At 47.0% G+C, this 19,489-nt stretch overlaps 1 protein-coding gene across 9 annotated transcripts in view; it reads left to right on the top strand.

Annotated features, from left to right (window-relative positions):
* Nucleotides 1–2,039: 2,039 nt before the first annotated feature.
* The window catches only part of LOC140714659 (L-xylulose reductase-like), a 57,342-nt gene continuing 39,892 nt past the window's right edge, over nucleotides 2,040–19,489 (top strand). For 6 of the 9 annotated variants that reach the window (XM_073026092.1, XM_073026093.1, XM_073026096.1 and 3 more), the window contains exons 1-5: nucleotides 2,040–2,232; nucleotides 4,012–4,109; nucleotides 11,777–11,931; nucleotides 13,370–13,412; nucleotides 16,879–16,978. In XM_073026092.1, coding sequence (XP_072882193.1) covers nucleotides 2,181–2,232; nucleotides 4,012–4,109; nucleotides 11,777–11,931; nucleotides 13,370–13,412; nucleotides 16,879–16,978 — 448 coding nt within the window. In that variant the 5' untranslated portion in view covers nucleotides 2,040–2,180. The remainder of the gene's footprint in view (nucleotides 2,233–4,011; nucleotides 4,110–11,776; nucleotides 11,932–13,369; nucleotides 13,413–16,878; nucleotides 16,979–19,489) is intronic. The other 3 variants (XR_012095965.1, XR_012095966.1, XM_073026090.1) reach the window with 1 other exon arrangement.

Here is a 19,489-nt window from a genome sequence, read left to right as displayed (position 1 = left end):
TGTATTAAAATATGTCGATATTACATCATATACTGTATATCTATGCATGGTTACCACATTTATTTAAATCACATTTAAAATATTATTATTGGTTTATATTTATATTATTGATGTTGCCTGACCTGCATTTTGTGTATTCATTTGTATTTCCAGCATCTGAAAATTTTCTTGCGCTTGTGCTTTATTACAAGTGTTTTGCTGGATGGGGAGGGTTGGGGCATTTGGGTAATGAGCCAAGGGGTTCATAGGTGGGGTTAGGTTAGGGGAACAGGCTGAGGTCTCGGTGGATGGGTGGGGAGATGTTGGGGATACGCCGAGGGGTTGGTGGGTGACGCTTGATACGGGTGTTGGGGAATAAGTTGAGGTGTTGGGTGGTGAAGGTTGTTAGGAATCAGGGTCAGGGGGTTGGGGAACAAGCCAAGGGATCAGTGTTGGGGGGGGGGGATGTAATAAGGAATAATTTGAGGGCTTAGTGGGTGGGTGGGTGTGAACAAGCCGAGGGGTTGGTGGGTGGGGTGAACAAGCCGAGCGGTTGGTGGGGAGGTAGCAGGGAGGGAGGGTTGGGGAACGAGCCGAGCGGTTGGTGGGGAGGTAGGAGGGAGGGAGGGTTGGGGAACGAGCCGAGCGGTTGGTGGGGAGGTAGGAGGGAGGGAGGGTTGGGGAGGGAGCTGAGGGCTTGGTGGAAGGAGGGAGGGAGGGTTGGGGAGGGAGCCAAGGTGGTTGGTGGGGAGGGAGGGAGGGTTGGGGAAGGAGCCGAGCGGTTGGTGGGGAGGTAGGAGGGAGGGAGGGTTGGGGAAGGAGCCGAGCGGTTGGTGGGGAGGGAGCCGAGGGGTTGGTGGGGAGATGGGAGGGAGGGTTGGGCAGGAGGTGGGAGGGAGCTGAGGAGTTGGTGGGGAGGTAGGAGGGAGGGAGGGTTGGCGAAGGAGCCGAGCGGTTGGTGGGGAGGGAGCCGAGGGGTTGGTGGGGAGGGAGCCAAGGTGGTTGGTAGGAGGGAGGGAAGGGGCCGAGGTGGTTGATGGGAGGGAGGGAGCTGAGGTGGTTGGTGTAGTGAAGTACATATACCTGTCTGGACACGCCCCCTGCTGACTGCTCCTGTGGCTCCTCCCACAGACCCCGGTATAAAGGCGATTGAGGCCTGAGCCCGGCCTCTCTGTCTCCAGGATGTAGTATGGTGGTCAACCACTGCTTGTTCCTTCTTCCAGTCAATAAAAGCCGATATCTCGCCTTTATGTCTCAGAGAGAGTTATTGATGGTGCATCAATTGGGGAAGGAGCCGAGTTGTTTGGTAGGAGGGAGGGAGGGAGGGAGCCGAGCGGGTTGGTGGGAGGGAGGGAGGGTTGGGGAAGGAGCCGAGGTGGTTGGTAGGAGGGAGGGTTGGGGAGGGAGCCGAGGGAGGGAGGGAGGGAGCTGAGGGGTTGGTAGGAGGGAGGGAGGGAGGGTTGGGGAGGGAGCCGAGGGGTTGGTGGGAGGGAGGGAGGGTTGGGGAATGAGCCGAGGGGTTGGTAGGAGGGAGGGAGGGAGCCGAGGGGTTAGTAGGAGGGGGGGAGGGTTGGGGAATGAGCCGATGTGGTTGGTAGGAGGGAGGGAGGGAGGGTTGGGGAATGAGCTGAGGTGGTTGGTAGGAGGGAGGGAGCCGAGGGGTTGGTAGGAGGGAGGGTTGGGGAATGAGCCGAGGGGTTGGGGAGGGAGGGAGCCGAGCGGGTTGGTAGGAGGGAGGGTTGGGGAATGAGCCGAGGGGTTGGTAGGAGGGAGGGTTGGGGAGGGAGCCGAGCGGGTTGGTAGGAGGGAGGGTTGGGGAGGGAGCCGAGCGGGTTGGTAGGAGGGAGGGTTGGGGAATGAGCCGAGCGGGTTGGTAGGAGGGAGGGTTGGGGAATGAGCCGAGGTGGTTGGTAGGAGGGAGGGAGCCGAGGGGTTGGTAGGAGGGAGGGTTGGGGAGGGAGCCGAGCGGGTTGGTGAATGAGCCGAGGGGTTGGTGAATGAGCCGAGGGGTTGGTAGGAGGGAGGGTTGGAGAATGAGCCGAGCGGGTTGGCCGACACCCGGTGAGGGCGGTGAAGGAAACTTGGCCACAGGCGCCGAGCAGCTGGTGCGAAGGTCCGCGGATTTGAGCAGACGGCGCCTGCGCTGCGGATTCTGGCATTTTCTGCGGAGTGATTTGGAGATTATTCTATATCTCGGTGCAATGGAGCTGAGTTTTGCCGGTAAACGTGCCCTAGTAACGGGCGCTGGTAAAGGTGAGGAACCTTCAACTGAGCCTTAAGTCTTTAAATTGTACCAAGTGTTTGGCGGTCGGGGAACAGGGTCGACGAAGTCCGGAGAGGAGGTAGAGTCTCAAACTTGCGGAAGAAGTGGGTCGATGACTCCTGGAAGGAAAGGCAGACTCCCGCTCGAAGAGGGGAGGTCCGGTGGGTTCGGTGGCCCCACCGGAGAGATTCCTTCCTGTACTTTTCTGAGTGTAATGGTCACAATGAGTGGATAAACTCATTGCCCCGTTTGTGAACTCAGAGCCACAGTTTGTTTCCTCCTGCTGATTTCGGTTCCTTTTCAAACTCTTTCAAAGATTCTGGTGCTGTCCCACCAGTAAGAGGTAATTGTTTTCTATATCTGAAAGCTCAAAGTAAATTTATTATGGAAGCATACACATGTATCCCTATGCAACACAGAGATTCATTTTTTGCGGGCATTCTCAAATCCACAATAGAATAATAACCACAATGGAATCAATGAAGGACTGCGCCAACTTGGGCGTTCAAGCAGTGTACAAATACAAAAAGAAATTATATTTACAAATAACTAAGCAATAAATCTCAAGAATATGAGATGAAGAGTTCTTGAAAGTGAGTCCATAGGTTGTGGGAGCATTTAAATGATGGGGCAAGTGGAATTGAGTGAAGTTATTCCCTTTGGTTCAAGAGCCTGATGGTTGAGGGGTAATAACTGTTCCTGAACCTGGTGGTGTGAGTCCTGAGGTTCCTGTACCACATGGCAGCCGTGAGGAGAGTGTGACCTGGGTGGGGGAAGTCCCTGATCATGGATGCCGCTTTCCTGCAACAACACTTTGTGTAGATGTGCTCAATTATGGGGCTGGCTTCACCCATGATGGACTGGACAATATCCACTACTTTTTGTAAGATTTCAGCCTCGGGGCATTGGTGTTTCCCTACTAGGCAGTGACGCAGCCAGTCGATAGAGTATACTTTCCACCGCACATCTATAGAAGTTTTTCAAAGCTTTAGATGGCATGCTGAATCTTCACAAAGTCCTAATGAAGTAGAGGCACTACTGTGCTTTCTTTGTAATTGCACTTAAGTGCTGGACCCAGGACAGGTCCTCCAAAATAACACTGATGCATTTAAAGTTGCCAATCCTCCTTTAGGACTGGTTCATGGACCTCTGGTTTCCTCCTCCTGAAATCAATAATCAGCTCCTGGGTCTTGCTGACATTGAGTAATGTGGTGGTTGTAGCACCACTCAGTCACATTTTCAGTCTCCCTCTTATAAGCCAAATTAAAGTTCGAAGTAAATTTATTTTCAAACTAATGTATATCACCATAAACAACCCAGGGGTTCATATTCTTGCGGGCATACTAATTGATCACTACCTTTGATTCAGCCGATTATCAGCAAATGTGAATATGGCATGATGAAGTGTACAGCGAGTGGAGCAGGGGCCTGAGCATACAGCTTTGTGGTGCCGCTGTGCTGACAAACATTGTGGTTTATATATCCCTGTTCATGGTAAAATTAATGGTTTAATTTTGTCTTTGTAATAAAACATTTTTAAATCCTTACATCTTTCTAAGTCTTGTAGTCCAAACAAATCTATCTTATTTCCAAAGTATTACCAAACTTTTGGGGAGAATTTTTGACTTTTTTTGAATGGTGTTGCGAGGGGGGGGGTGGGGGGAAAGACATTTTGAATGGACTATTTGGACTATACTTTGGCTACAGATATTGCTTCCAGGAGATTGAGAACCAAACTTTTCCAAAGCTAAATTTTGTTTGTGTTGCAGGTATCGGTAGAGCCACTGCAAAGGCCCTACTGGCATGTGGTGCAGAAGTTATTGCAGTAACCAGGACACAATCTGATTTGGACAGCCTTGTTCAGGAGGTAAGGTGATGAAATTGATAGCATAGGGTTTCTTTTGACCATCTGTTGTGAACAATTTCTGAATCCTGGTGAAGGGATTGCACTTCAGGCAGCATAAACGGAGGGAAATGGAGAGACAGCACTTTGAGTGTGGAATAGATGGAGTTTTGACCTGAAACATCGACTACGCATTTCCTTCCATAGATGCTACATGATCCACTGAGTTCCACCAGCATCTTCTGTGCTGTTTCCTGTTTCTCTTGTCTCTCACTACTTTGAAATCATTGGAGAGTAAAATTGCGTTTAACTTAAAGCAAAATTCTTAATATGCTGTAGATCTGAAATAATTAAATTAATAGTCTGTATGATGCAGAGGTGTCCTGTGCTGTGAGCAGCACTTGGCTGTGGATAGAGTAACCTAATGTTCAGTTCTAATCTCCCAATGTAGCGTTTGAGAGCTGACATTGAAATGCAGGACCTTGAGGCCCTCACCCCCCCCCCCCCCACTGCCATCCTACTGGCTAATGTACAGTGTCAGGAAATTAAAATTGAAGACCTCAGAGAAAGTCTGCAGTACCAGAGGGACATCAGGGACTGTTGTGTACTCCACTTCACAGAGACATGCTCATCCCCACACTAGGCACAGGACTGTGTGGCCCAGACAGTGGCATCAGGTAAAGGCAAAACCAGTGCCATTCCCTTCACAATAACTTACAGTGGTGGACAGGTGTTGCGTTCTGTCTCCTGCTTCTCCAACTTGAGGCATCTGGTAGTCAAGTGTCATCCATTCCATCTGTTGAGGGAGTTCTCCACTGTCAAGTCAACTTTTATTGTCATTTTGACCATAATAACTGCTGGTACAGTGCATAGTAAAAATGAGACAGCATTTTTCAGGAGCATGGTGTTACATGACACAGTACAAAAACTAGACTGAACTACGTAATAATAAAAAAACAACACAGAGAAAGCTACTCTAGACCACAGACTCACACAGGACTGCATAAAGTGCACAAAAACAGTGCAGGCATTACAATAAATAATAAACAGGACAATAGGGCAAGGTGTCAGTCCAGGCTTCGGGTATTGAGGAGTCTGATAACTTGGGGGAAGAAACTGTTACATAGTCTGGTCGTGAGAGCCCGAGTGCTTCGGAGCCTTTTCCCAGACAGCAGGAGGGAGAAGAGATTGTATGAGGGGTGCATGGGGTCCTTCATAATGCTGTTTCCTTTGTGGATGCAGCGTGTAGTGTAAATGTCCGTGATGGCAGGAAGAGAGACCCCGATGATCTTCTCAGCTGACCTCACTATCCGCTGCAGGGTCTTGTTATCCGAGATGGTGCAATTTCCGAACCAGGCGGTGATGCAGCTGCTCAGGATGCTCTCAATACAACTCCTGTATAATATGGTGAGGATGGGGGGTGGGAGATGGACTTTCCTCAGCCTTCGCAAAAAGTAGAGATGCTACTGGGCTTTCTTTGCTATGGAGCTGGTGTTGAGGGACCAGGTGAGATTCTCTGTCAGGTGAACACCAAGAAACTTGGTGCTGTTTTCGATCTTTACCGAGGAGTCATCGATGTACAGCGGGGAGTGGTCGCTCCATGCCCTCCTGAAGTCAACAATCATCTCTTTTGTTTTGTTCACATTAAGAGACAGGTTGTTGGCTCTGCACCAGTCCATTAGCCACTGCACCTCCTCTCTAAGCTGACTCATCGTTCTTGCTAATGAGACCCACTACGGTCATGTCATCGGCGAACTTGATGATATGGTTTGAGCTGTGTGTTGCAGCACAGTCATGGGTCAGCAGAGTGAACAGCAGTGGACTGAGCACGCAACCCTGGGGAGCCCCCGTGCTCAGTGTGATGATGATGGAGATGCTCCTCCCAATCCGGACTGACTGAGTTCTCCCAGTCAGGAAGTCTAGGATCCAGTTGCAGAGGGAGGTGTTCAGGCCCGGTAGGCTCAGCTTTCCAATCAGTTTCTGAGGGATGACTGTGTTGAATGCTGAACTGATGTCTATGAACATCATCTGAACGTATGTGTCTTTTCTGTCCAGGTGGGTTAGGGCCAGGTGGAGGGTGATGGTAATGGTGTCATCTGTTGAGCGGTTGGGATGGTATGCAGACTGCAGGGGGTCCAGTGAGGGGGGCAGCAGGGTCTTGATATGCCTCATGACGAGCCTCTTGAAACACTTCATGATGATGGATGTAAGTGCAACGGGACGGTAATCATTTAGACAGGACACTGAAGACTTCTTCGGCACGGGGACAATGGTGGCGGCCTTGAAGCACGTTGGAATGGTGGCGCTGCTCAGGGAGATGTTGAAGATGTCAGTGAGAACATCTGCTAGCTGGTCTGCACATCCTCTGAGCACTCTACCAGGGATGTTGCCTGCACAGGGTTCTTCTCATGTCGGCCACGGTTCTAGGAAGGGTGGACTTCCTCGCCGCCATGTCATTTTCCGTCTCAAACCAGGCGTAGAAGTTATTCAGCGCATTTGGGAGGGAGGCATCACCTGCACAGTCAGGTGATGTTGTCCTGTAATTGGTGATGTCCTGGATACCCTTCCACATGCGCTGCGTGTCGCCGCTGTCCTGGAAGTGACTGTGGATTAGCTGGGCGTGTGCATGCTTTGCCCCTCTGATGGCTTGGGGCAGTTTGGCCCTTGCTGTTGTTAGAGCTGCCTTGTCACCTGCTCTGAAGGCGGAGTCGCGGGACCTCAGCAGCGCAGGCACCTCTGTGGTCATCCATGGCTTCTGGTTGGCACGTATAGTGATGGTCTTGGACAGAGTAACATCATCAATGCACTTGCTGATGTAGCTGGTCACTGATGCTGTGTACTCCTCTAAGTTGGTAGAGTCGCCATCGGTTGCAGCCTCCCTGAACGTGTGCCAGTCAGTGTGCTCAAAGCAGTCTTGAAGAGCAGAGATGGCTGCTGCTGACCAGGTTTTCACCGGCTTCTGAACTGGTCTGGAGCACCTGATGAGCGGTCTGTATGCTGAGATTAGCATAACAGAGATGTGGTCTGAGTATCCGAGGTGGGGGCGGGGCTCTGCCCGGTACGCGCCGGGAATGTTTGTGTAAACCAGGTCCAATGCGTTCTCCCCCCTCGTTGCAAAGTCCACATACTGCTGGACTTAAGGTTTGCGTGGTTAAAATCACCGGCGACAATAAACAGACCATCAGGATGTGCGTTCTGCAGTTCGCTAATAGCCCCATACAGTTCACAGAGTGCCTCCTTAGCATTAGCGCTGGGGGGAATGTAGACACCGTATATAAGGACAGAGGTGAATTCTTTTGGCAAATAAAATGGTCTGCATCTAACAGCCACAAACTCCACTAGCAATGAGCAGTGTCTGGAAACCAGCATAGAGTTCCTCCACCATTCCGTGTCGATGTAGACACACAAGTCACTGCCGCGAGTCTTACTGGAGACAGCTGCATCCCTGTCCGAACGAAACAAAGCTAGCCCGTCTAGCTGGATGGCAGCGTCCAAAATCCCATTAGTGAGCCATGTCTCTGTGAAGACAAACGCGGAGCAAACTCGTCGAGTATTACGTTGGAGTTGGATGTAGTCCATTTTGTTGCCCAGGGAGCGGACATTGGAGAGCAGAATGGATGGGAGAGCCGGCCGGCTAGGGTTTGCTTTTAGCCTGGCATGGACCCTTGCCCATTTGCCTCGCTTCTGCTTCTTCACACATCGCTTTCGACGTCTCCATCTCCATCTCCGGCTCCCAGCATCAGGCAAGTCCGAGGAATGTAGGCCCGTTCCCCTCAGCAAGCCGACGTCGTGTAATTCAGCCAGCAGATCTTTGTGAAGGTTTGTTTTTGGGCGATCTCTGTATTGTAGTAGTATCTGGCGATGGTAGATAGCCGCTCTGTTATCCATGTGCCCTAATCGAAAATTGTGTATCAAACTTAAAATAGAAAATTAAATTAAAGTAACACCAGGTCTGAAAGGCCGCTGCTGCCGTGCTGTGCCGCCTCATGGAAACCTTGTAATCATATGGACTTCAAGCTGCCATTGTGATCAGCAGTTACAAGACAGCACACTGTGATCCCTTCCTGATCATCACGGGGCCAGCTTGAAGAAGTCTCCGACAAAATATCGCCAACAAGTTATCTATAAGTCGAGATGAGTGCACACTCTCTATCACTGTTACACCGCCATCAAGAACACTTATTGTGCTATTGCACACTGGTGATTTGGCAAAGCTGTTCTACTGTCAGCATATAGGCAGATACTGAAAGTGTGGTCAAGGGAAGCAGGGGAGCACTTACAGGACTACTTTGACTTGGTGGACGAGGATTAATCTTCAGATTTAGAGAGCCGGCCAAAGCATGTCTATACTCGTGTCATTCTACAGATGCGCAGAAGAGATCATCCTAACGAGCGGCATTGCTGTGTGGTATGGAAACTACTGTAGCGGAGAGGAAGGCTCTACAATGGATAGCCAACTGTCCAACGCATTATGGGCACCAACCGACCCGCCATCAAGGACATATATACAGAAAACTGCTGGTAAAGGGCCAGTAACATCAGGAAGGATCACTCGCCCTGCTCGTGGACTGTTTGTTCTACACCCATCAGGAAAGAAGAGGCTATATAGTCCTGCCGGGATTACCAAACTCAAAACTAGTTACTTTTCCACAAGCAATAAGGCTGATCAACACCTCCACCCCTCCACACCCCCAACCGTCACTACTTTATCATTTCCTGTCAGGAATCTTATGTGCATACACTCCTGTGCCTAGTGCCACTTTATTGAAATTTAATCAAGCTGTGTGGATATTTATAGTTATTGGGTTTTTTTTGAACCCCCTTTCTTCTTGGGCATCTCAGAAAAAAGCTCATTAGCCCTCTCTGGTAGTCTCCCAACTCAGTGCCGAAAGACCCACCGCTCTCCGACCGCGTACGTCTAGGGAACACGCACTCCAGTCCTGCCAAATCCGTGAGATTGGAATGTCTCTCCCACCCAAGCTCCACCTTGTGTGAATGCTGTGTGATTTGCTGCCCTGCTGCAACTCGTTGCTAGGAAATAACAGAGCGCAGAAAAAAGCAAGTATATTTAGGAAAACTAACTTAAGTAAAGGGTTGGTAAAGAAAAGAAAAAGACAAAAAGAGCCCATTATACTATTTAAACAGTCAAATGTGCATAGGTTGGAGCTTAACTCTTCCAAAAGTCAAATTCACCAATCCTCAGTAGACACGTGCACCTTACTCCATCGAATCACAGTTCCCACCAGATGGAATCCTACAACTATTTCTCTCCAGCATCTTTTATCTTCATTTCCTGCCAAACAAAGACAAAAGCCCACACCAGTGTCAGGCACAAAATAAACCCCGCTCCTCCAGCCTTCTCTCCTGATTGGATGGCTCACATTCCGAAGCACCCGTTATCTCTAACCATAACACAAACACTGCTTCTACAGAAAGACCATTACATGAAATACCCTACAACATTAGCAGTGAAACCTTTGCCAGGGCGTTACATTTTAAATTATTATTGTGTTGTTTTTTAATCTTACTGCATTTGTTTTTGCTGCATTGGAGCCGGAGTAGTAATTATTTTGTTCTCTTTAACACTTGTGTACTGAAGTGACATAAAACAATGTTGAATCTGAAAGAATATGCCACAGCTGTGACGGCCTTCATCAAGATCTGTGTGCTTCGAGGACGTAATGGGTTTTCCAAAACCAGAATCCCTAGATGAATCAGGAGATTTGCATCTGCCCACGAACAAGAGAAAATCCTGCCGAAGGGTTTTGGTCCGAAACATCGACTGAACTTTTTTCCATAAATGCCACCTGGCCTGCTGAGTTCCTCCAGTATTTCGTGTGTAATTTGCATCTGCTAAGCGCTAGATCTCAGCATTCATGACCAGCGATCTAGAACCCTACAGGAAGTCCAGACTTGACCTAGAGAAGGTCATTATGAAAGCAAAAAGACTATTCTGTGTGAAGGTAGAAACGCAATCAGATGGATGGCAGTTGTTACAGGATTTCTATAAGGGAAAACCTAAACGCAGTAATGGCAGTGATGCATCGCTCACTATTTACGTGTACTTTGAAAGAGACGATAATGCTTTGCCTCTGAATCCCCACAGCATCCTGTGATCTCTGCCTCGCACGCCAATGTCAGAACATCCAAGAGGATGAGCTCTTGCAAGGCATCAGGCCCTGATGGTGTTCCTCACGGAGTACTGAAAACCTGTGCCCACCAACTGGCTTAAATCTTCAACCACTCCCTGCTACAGCCGGACATTCCCACCAGCTTTAAAAGGACATCAATTATACCGAAGGGCAGAGTGAGCTGCCTCAATGACTATCAACCAGTAGCGGCACTCTTCTACTGTGATGTAATGCTTTGAGAAGTTGGTCATGGCTAGAATTAACTCCCGCCTGAGCAAAGATCTGGACCTGCTATGATTTGTCAGTCAGGACTGCAGCAGACACAATCTCGTTGTCTCTTCATTCTGCTTTGGAGCCCCGAGACAACAGCTACATATGTTGGGCTGCTGTTTATCAATTACAGCTCCGTGTTCACCATCATCATCCCCTTGCTGTTACTCAACAAACTTCAAAATCTGAGTCTCTCTACCTCCCTTTGTAACTGGATACTTGGCTTACTTATTTGACAGCCACAGTCAGTATGGGTTGGTAAAAACATCTCGCACACAATCGATACAAGTGCACCTGAAGGATGTGTGCTTAGCCCGTTGCTTTAGTCTCTCTACACACATGACTGTGTGGTTAGGCATTGCTTAAAGGCTTCCGTAAATTTGCCAGTGACGCCACTGTTGTTGCTGAATCTAAGATAGCGATGAGGTGTACAGGGCTGAGATAGTTTCGCTGATTGAGTGTTGTCATTGTAACAAGCTCCTATGCTTAGGATCACAAGAAGCTGAAGATGGTTGTAGACTCAGCCAGTACCATGATGGGCAAAAGGGCACACCCCCACCTCCAGTGAGGGCATCTGTAAGAGGTGATGCCTCAAGAGGCAACATCAATCACAAAGGACCATCACTATCAGAACCATGTTCTCTTCTCATTATTGCCATCAGGGAGGTCCAAGCTTGAGGACCCACAGTCAGCTTCTTCCCCTCTGTCATCAGATTTCTGAAATTATTCATCTTAAGCACTATTTACTTTTGCCACTTAATTTTTATTTCTTGCACCGTACTTCTGCAGCAAATTTCACGACATTTGTCAGTAATGATAATTCTGATTCTGAAAACCATTAATGCTAAAATCTTAACAGTAACTAAATTTTGCTGCATGTTATTTTCCTGTAAGGTCCTGACACCATACAAATAAATGGAACTTGCTTTTTCCATGTCAGTCTTTCATTTGTAAAGCAGTGGTCTGAATTTGAAATCATTCAGTCCCTCTTTAGCACACCGCTGCTTTGACCCTGCACTGAAAGAACCAAGCAGTAGTATGTGCAGTTAATTGTATTAGCCTTTGACCTCCTCCACCTCTAAACACACAACTAAGAGCTTAATTTTAGGTTAATAGTATGGACTTGCAGTTTTGGCTTTACCACTATTTTACCTTGTATTCCTAATTTCAACCTTATCTAACTTCACTGAACAGAACTTCATTTTCTATTGTTAATCTAAACTGTGAAATGGTTTTCTCAGCATTGTTTACGCTAGGTTTCCCTTTTAAAAGTTTGTTTTTGTCTTTCAGTGTCCCAAAATGCTGACAATCTGTGTGGACTTGGGTAACTGGGAAGCCACAGAAAATGCACTGAAAGATGTAGGTCCGGTAGATCTTTTGGTGAACAATGCTGCAGTTAGCATTTTGGAACCATTCCTGGAAGTTACCCAGGAAGCAGTTGATAAGTGAGTGACAATATCTTTAAATGATAAATCTGATTAAGCATTAATTACTCTCGCTTGTACGGTTGAAAATCCAGTATTTATTTTCCCCAGCAACTAAATAAAAATTGTAGATGTAATTTCATGTCACTTAATGATCGATTGTGATTTTTTTTTGGATGTATTATCAATGTATAGCCATGGAAAAACTTTTGCTGAGAGCTTTGTCTGAGGTGTTTTTGAGTTTCAGCTTAAACCAAGGTTGGAGAAATCAAGTTTTATAATCACTTAAGTTTTAATTTTATTTGTTAAAATATTTATTTCAAAAATGATTTGCAGAACATTACATTTTAAAGTATTGTATATTCTTTTTTATTTAAACCTGACCATAAAGGATGAAGTTAGCGCAAGGGAAGCCAGTGTGAGATGTGAGGCAGAAAGACAGTGTTTTATTCATGTTTACTACAGTCAGCATATTTGTTTTGCTGTTGGTAGGAATATGTGTATGAATATAGGAAGATATTTTTCTGCTTGAGAATGTGTTTCTTTTTTACTTCTGTTGTTGCTTCCAAATCCATCTACCTTTCCCCTCCTTATGTGGCAGTGGGGATCTATTCATCACACCATATGCAGATCACAGCAGTGGGTGGAGCACGTGACACATTCAACGTGATGATCAAGGCAGAATAACAACAATGTGAATGCTCAGCGGTGACTGTGGTATTGGGGTAGCTGGGTGTGCTGGCAGGCAGGTATTAATTAAGCTTAGCACAAATTGGTAGGTACACTAGTGTAAGTGGATCCATAGGTTGCATCCTGAAGAAGTCATTGTTTTGAGTGTTATCCCATGTAACTGCTCTGTTTGAGCAACTAGTGCGTCATTCTCCGCAACTTCTGCCATCTTCAACGTGACTCCACCACAAAACACATCGTTACCTTACCTCCAGTCTTCTCACCTGTCTATCACCTCCCCTGTTGACCCTCCTTCCCTTTCACCAATGTTGCACTCTTCTCTCGTATCAGGTCCCTTCTTCACCAGCCCTTTCCTTTTCCACTTATCACCTCCCAGCTTCTTATTTCACCCCCCTCACCCACCCATCTGGCTTCACCTATCATCTTGTACTTCTCTTCCTCCCCCTCTCACCTTATTCTGACACCTAACCCCCCCCCCCCCCCCCACTTCCTTTCCAGTCCTGATGAAGGGACTGGCCTGAAATATCTACTGTTGATTCATTTCCATAGATTTGCCTGACCTGCAGAGTTCCTCCAGCATTTTGTGCATGTTACTCTGGACTTCCAGCATCTGCAGAACCTCGTGTGTTTGAACTCCAAATATGATAACTGAAAACTGAACTGATAATTTTCAGCACTGGGGTAATTGTTCAGGCACCAGTAGGATGTGTTTTATATCTGTCAGTTTCATTCATTATTTTGATAGTGAATGTTCTTTTTTATTTTTCAGAACATTTAATATTAATGTGAAAGCTGTGTTGCATGTTGGACAGGTAAGTGCACCACTGGACCCGTGCTATAGTCATTTGTTAGATCTTTGCTTGGTTTCAGTTCTGAGATAAACTCAAGATGACTTGGGGTTTAGTCGAGAGGGAACCATGTAGGATTTTGTGAATAAAAATGTAAGAATCATTTTATGTGCTTAACAGCCCTATACTTCAATTACAAACAAACAAAAGCAGTTGCCTTACACGGACGCCATTACACTGAGTGAATGCAATAACTCTATGATGGTGTTTATGAATTATGTAGAACAGTTTCTAACAATGTGTCATCTGCCACCCAACGCAAAGACCCCCCCAGTCCCCTTGAATTTACCAAAACTGGCATTGTGCATTTGGGGCTCATACGAGCTACTTGTCTCAGGTCACATGGGCTTTGGTTGCTGTAACAACAGGCAGCTCTGGCTCGGTCAGGGGTTTGCTGACCATGATAGAGATAGGAATAGGTGTTTTAAAAAATAAATAAATAAATCCCCTTTGCCCCAGCAGGACCCATGGGAGACGATTGTGCCCACAATCATCTGTCATGGAGGCCTGCAGAGAAGCCTTTGAGAAGCGGTGAAACCCCTTGCACAGGCTGTTTGACTGCTGGCGAAACATTGAGGTGTTATGTAATTTAATGCCAAGGTTTTGGGCTACTGTGGCCCAGAGGTCTGACGTCAATTGGGGACCCCAGTCGGAAGAAATATCAGATGGAGTACTGAAGAGAGCGACCCAGGTGTTGTTATATACCTGAGCCACGTTCGCAGACATCATCGACACTTGAGGGACAACCTCAGTCCATCATGGTAAGGAGATGCCTGAAACCAGGGGAGGGAAAGAGAGGACCAACCAGGTCCACGTTGACGTTATCAAACCATCGCTCAGGGATGTTGAAAAGTGCCACTGGTGCCCGAACACGACAATTAATTTTTGCCTGCTGACACACAACACAGGCTGCACTCCACTTCCACGCTGGGAGGGTGGGGGCGCAAGGACCTGCCGGCTGAAGAAGGTTAGCGGCTGCCACACGCCTCCAAACAATTGTTTGTGCCTAAGGTGCATTGGAAAGCAGGTGCGCCAGTAGGTTTGCGTTCGATAAAGCTCATTTGGTGTTTTCAAATGCTCTGGTCGTGTCCACTGACCACTCAAGCATATGAAGAGGGGCACTGCTTTTAAGGGCACTATGCAAGGGGAGCAAGCTTAAGCTCACCAGCTTGTGGAATGAAATGGTTGTAGGAATTCACCATACCTGAAATCTCTTGCACCCTGGAGGGGGTGGGGTGAAGCTGAGAGCTCCCCTCCCCATTTCTTTCTCCCTAGGCCTCCGGTCCCTTCTCTAACTCTGTATCCCTTTTGCCAATCACCTTTCTGGCTCTCAGTTTCACCCCATCCCCTCTGGTCTTCTATCATTTTGCATTTTCCCGTCCCCCTCCTACTTTCAAATCTCTTACTGTCTTTCCTTTCAGTTAGTCCTGACGAAGGGTCTCGGCCGGAAATGTCGACTGTGCTTCCCCCCTATAGATGTTGCCTGGCCTGCTGCGTTCCACCAGCATTTTGTGTGGGTTAATAACTAGCCCACTTTGGCTTGATTGCTTGAAAGATGTGTGGAGATGTGATAATTGTTCAGTTTTAGATGTGCTGGCGAGAAGTATGTTGTATAGAAAAACAAAAAGCAAATTTTAATCTTTTAACACAGATTCTGTTAGTTGCTGGAAAGTCTGTTCTGCATTTTTCAGCCCAAACAGCATGCACACACTCTTAACAGGCCAAACGGGGCTTTAATAGCAGTTTTGGGAATGCCCTCAGCACACACAGGCACCTGACTAAGGCACTGGTAGCCTTGACTTAATACACTTTGGGAAAAAAATTATCTTTCTGGCTAAGTGTGCTGAAAAGACTTGAATATATGGCACCATGTAATGATGGGGGGTGGAGGCCTTGTTAAGGTGGCAGTAATTGCTGTGTGGATGGCAAGCACCATCAGACTTGGGCACCATGTGGAGGGGTGAAGCCCAAGGCCTATTTGACCTACGTACAGTGCCAAGGTCTTCAATGTTAGCAAGCTCGGCCTTTATGCTGGCCTGCTTTTCTGAGATCAGTCTATGTGCACAGGCATGGACCAGTCAGCTAGTTGTGGAAATGTGATGCTTAGCCCCCGTTTTTTGTCACTGTACTAGAAAATGTGACTTGGTGGGGTTTGGGAATTCGCCCAGCAGGTGAGTGAATTCACATCTGGTGGTGCATACACAAGACAGTCACTGTGGGGAACTTACTTTGCGTCCATAGCCGGCAATTGTTAAGATCTACTAACAGCCCTTAGGCGTGCAGGAAATCTGCGCTGAGCAGAGGGCTGGCAACTTTAGCCAAGACAAAGTGCCATGTTTAAATGTCATCCACTGTTGTGCATTGTGTCCCATATGTCCGGTCTGTTGTTCTCTGCCGCATAATCAATGGGCAATACTGGCAGCACACTCACTTGGGCACCTGTGCCACATAGGAAATAACGTCCTGAAAGGGCGTCCATAATAAACAATAGATGCCTCCAGCAACTGAAAGCCATGCTGTTCACAAGTGGTGTCCCCGCACTGTCGAGGCTGCATGGTGCTTAGCACTTGGAGTTGGTGCTGAAGTGTGCATGATAAAAGCATAGACCTGCTTTTGTCTACTCCGGGGCCACGGCCGTGAGTCTGCTGGAGGCTCTGCTGACAGAGATTATTGAGGCGGAAAGAAAGAGGAATAATGGTCCTCTGCCTGGTTGAGTATAGACTATTGGCCATTTTAGCAAGTTCCCTGTTGTCTTTCACAGGTAATATAAGCAAGGACTTTGCAAGCGTGATCAGGCATTTGTTGTGTAAAGAGATCTTTAAAAATAAAGCAAGCAGCGTGATTGCCCAGGAGAGATAGCATGTGGTCCATTAGTTCTGAAGGCCTGTTATGACCCAGGCCAGGCAAGGAGAGCAACTGTTTTGCTTGTTCAAACTCAGACAGTCCAAAAGTCTGTAACAGCTGAGTTTTCAGAGTGACATATTTATCGTGTGCAGGTGGTCTCTCTGGTTGACTCACCACTGGCTGCAGTGGAACTACTCAGTGATGCTCCGACGTAGTAACATTTGGTATTGCTCACAGTGACTTCTTGCAGTGCAAATTGGACTTCCTCTGTGCAAAGATGGGATAGCATGTTGCTCCCAAAAACTCCCGACAGCTTCAGAGCAACAGTGTTTGTCAACGTGTCATTGAGTAAGTCTGGAACCATCCTCCACATTGATGCATCTAGCACTATTTAAACCCTGTACATTCTTGATACTGTCTTTCATATTCTACAGCACCTTTTACAGATGCCTGATTGTAATTATAAAGTTACCTTCAGGATAACCTCTGCCACGTCAAAATAACAATTGAAAACTGTTCTGCCTTTGTAGTGTATAGTAACTTGTTGATATTAAGTGCAGTAATCATTGTTAATTTTTTTCCCAAGATAATTGCAAAAGGAATGAAATGCCGTGGGTCAGGTGGATCCATTGTGAACATTTCCAGCCAGGCATCCCAACGTGCACTGAAAGATCATGCTTTATACTGTGAGTTACACAGTCCAACTATTTTACTCTTTGAAAAGTAGCTTTGATTTCAATCTGGTTATTTCATGTATGAGGTAAACTTGATGGTATTGTGTGTCCTTAACTATTTTGTAATGTTAAGAATGTGAGAGAGGATAGCGAGAGGAAGAATAAAGGACAGGTGGGGACTACACGGTTCCGGAATATTAAGTGTGTAGTAGAGGAAGGTGGGGCAGAACAAGTGATAAGGAGGACTCATGTACAGAGGGATGGTCTGACGGAACATGGAGTTAAATGTGTTGAAAGAATAAGTAAATTTAGGAAGGACAACAAAATTCTAGGGGCGTATAGCCAAAGTGGGAGTTTGGGGAGCTGGGTTAAGCACAATAGGCAGCAATTCAAACAGAGAGAGGAGAAATGGGCTAAAAATTCTATATCTGAATGCACGAAGTGTCAGAAATAAGGCGGATGAGCTTGAAGCCCAGGTGCGAATGGGTAACTATAATGTTGTTGGGATAATGGAGACATTGCTGCAGGGAGATCAGACCTGGGAAATGAATGTACAAGGGTATACGTGCTATCGTAGGGACAGAAATGTGGGCAGAGGGGGTGGGGTGGCCCTGTTGGTGAGGAATGAGATTCAGTCCTTTGCAAGGGGGGACATAGGGTCAGGAGAAGTAGAGACTGCGTGGAAAGAACTGAGGAACAGTAAGGGCAAAAGGACCCAAATGGGTGTTGTCGACAGGCCACCAAACAGTAGCATGGATATTGGGTGCAAGTTGAATAGGGAGTTAACATTGGCACGTGGCAAAGGTAATGTCGCAGTAGTTATGGGGGATTTCAACATGCAGGTGAACTGGGAGAATCAAGTTGGTGCTGGACCACAGGATAGGGAGTTTGTAGAGTGCCTACGGGATGCATTCTTGGAACAGCTTGTACGAGAGCCGACCAGGGACAATACTATTCTGGATTTAGTGTTATGTAATGAACAGGATTTGATCAGCGATCTCACAGTAGAGGAGCCATTAGGAGGTAGTGATCACAATATGATAAGCTTTTATCTGCAATTTGAGAAGGATAAGGGCAGCTCGGAGGTGTCAGTGTTGCAGATGAACAGGGGAAACTATGGAGCCATGAGGGAGGAGCTGGCCAAAGTTGACTGGACGGATAGCCTAGCAGAAAAGACAGTGGAACAGCAATGGCAGGTATTCTTGGGAATAATGCACAAGGTGCAAAATCAGTTCATCCCCCAGAGAAGGAAGGATTCAAAGGGGGGAAAGGGGCCACAGTGGTTGACAAAGGAAGTCAGAGATTGCATAGCATTAAAAAAAAGGAAATATGAGAGAGCTAAGGTGAGTGGGAGGACAGATGATTGGGAAGTGTTTAAGGAACAACAGAACTTAACTAAAAAGGCAATACGGGGAGAAAAAATGAGGTACGAACGCAAGCTAGCCAGGAATATAAAGGAAGATAGCAAAAGCTTTTTTAGGTATGTGAAGAGAAAGAAGATAGTTAAGAACAACGTTGGGCCCTTGAAGAATGAATTGGGTGAAATTGTTATGGGAAACAGAGAAATGGCAGAAGAATTTAATGAGTACTTTAGATCTGTTTTCACTAAAGAAGACACAAGCAATCTCCCAGATGTATGGATGGGCCAAGGACATAGGGTAACAGAGGAAATGAAACAGATTGACATTCGGAAGGAAACGGTGATGAGAAGACTGATGGGACTGAAGGCTGACAAATCCCCAGGTCCAGATGGTCTGCGCCCTAGGGTACTAAAGGAGGTGGCCCTGGAAATTGCGGATGCATTGGTAATCATTTTCCAATGTTCCTTAGATTCAGGATCAGTCCCTGAGGATTGGAGAATGGCTAATGTTATCCCACTTTTTGAGAAAGGAGGGAGGGAGAAAACAGAGAACTATCGACCTGTCGGCCTGACATCGGTGGTGGGAAAGATGCTAGAGTCCATTATTAAGGATGAAATAGTGGCATATCTAGATAGCAGTGATAGGACTGGGCCGAGCCAGCATGGATTTACCAAGGGTAAATCATGCTTGACTAATCTGTTGGAGTTTTTCGAGGATGTAACCAGGAAGTTAGACGGGGGAGATCCAGTGGATGTAGTGCACCTCGATTTTCAGAAGGCATTTGATAAGGTCCCACATAGAAGATTGGTGGGTAAAATCAAAGCTCAGGGCATCAGGGGGAAGGCATTGACATGGATAGAAAACTGGTTGGCAGATAGAAAGCAAAGGGTAGTGGTGAATGGGTGTTTCTCGGAATGGCAGGTGGTGACTAGTGGGGTGCCACAGGGCTCAGTATTGGGACCACAGCTGTTTACCATTTACGTTAACGATTTGGATGAAGGCATAGAAAATAACATCAGCAAATTCGCTGATGATACTAAGCTGGGTGGCAGTGTGACATGTGATGAGGATGTTAGGAGAATTCAGGGTGACTTGGATAGGCTGGGTGAGTGGGCAGATACTTGGCAGATGGCGTTTAATGTGAATAAGTGTGAGGTTATCC

The sequence above is a fragment of the Hemitrygon akajei genome, chromosome 22, assembly GCF_048418815.1.
Source record: "Hemitrygon akajei chromosome 22, sHemAka1.3, whole genome shotgun sequence".
Taxonomy (NCBI): Eukaryota; Metazoa; Chordata; class Chondrichthyes; order Myliobatiformes; family Dasyatidae; genus Hemitrygon; species Hemitrygon akajei.
Note: the sequence above shows the minus strand (reverse complement) of the source record. Positions and strands in the feature narration are given on the sequence as shown.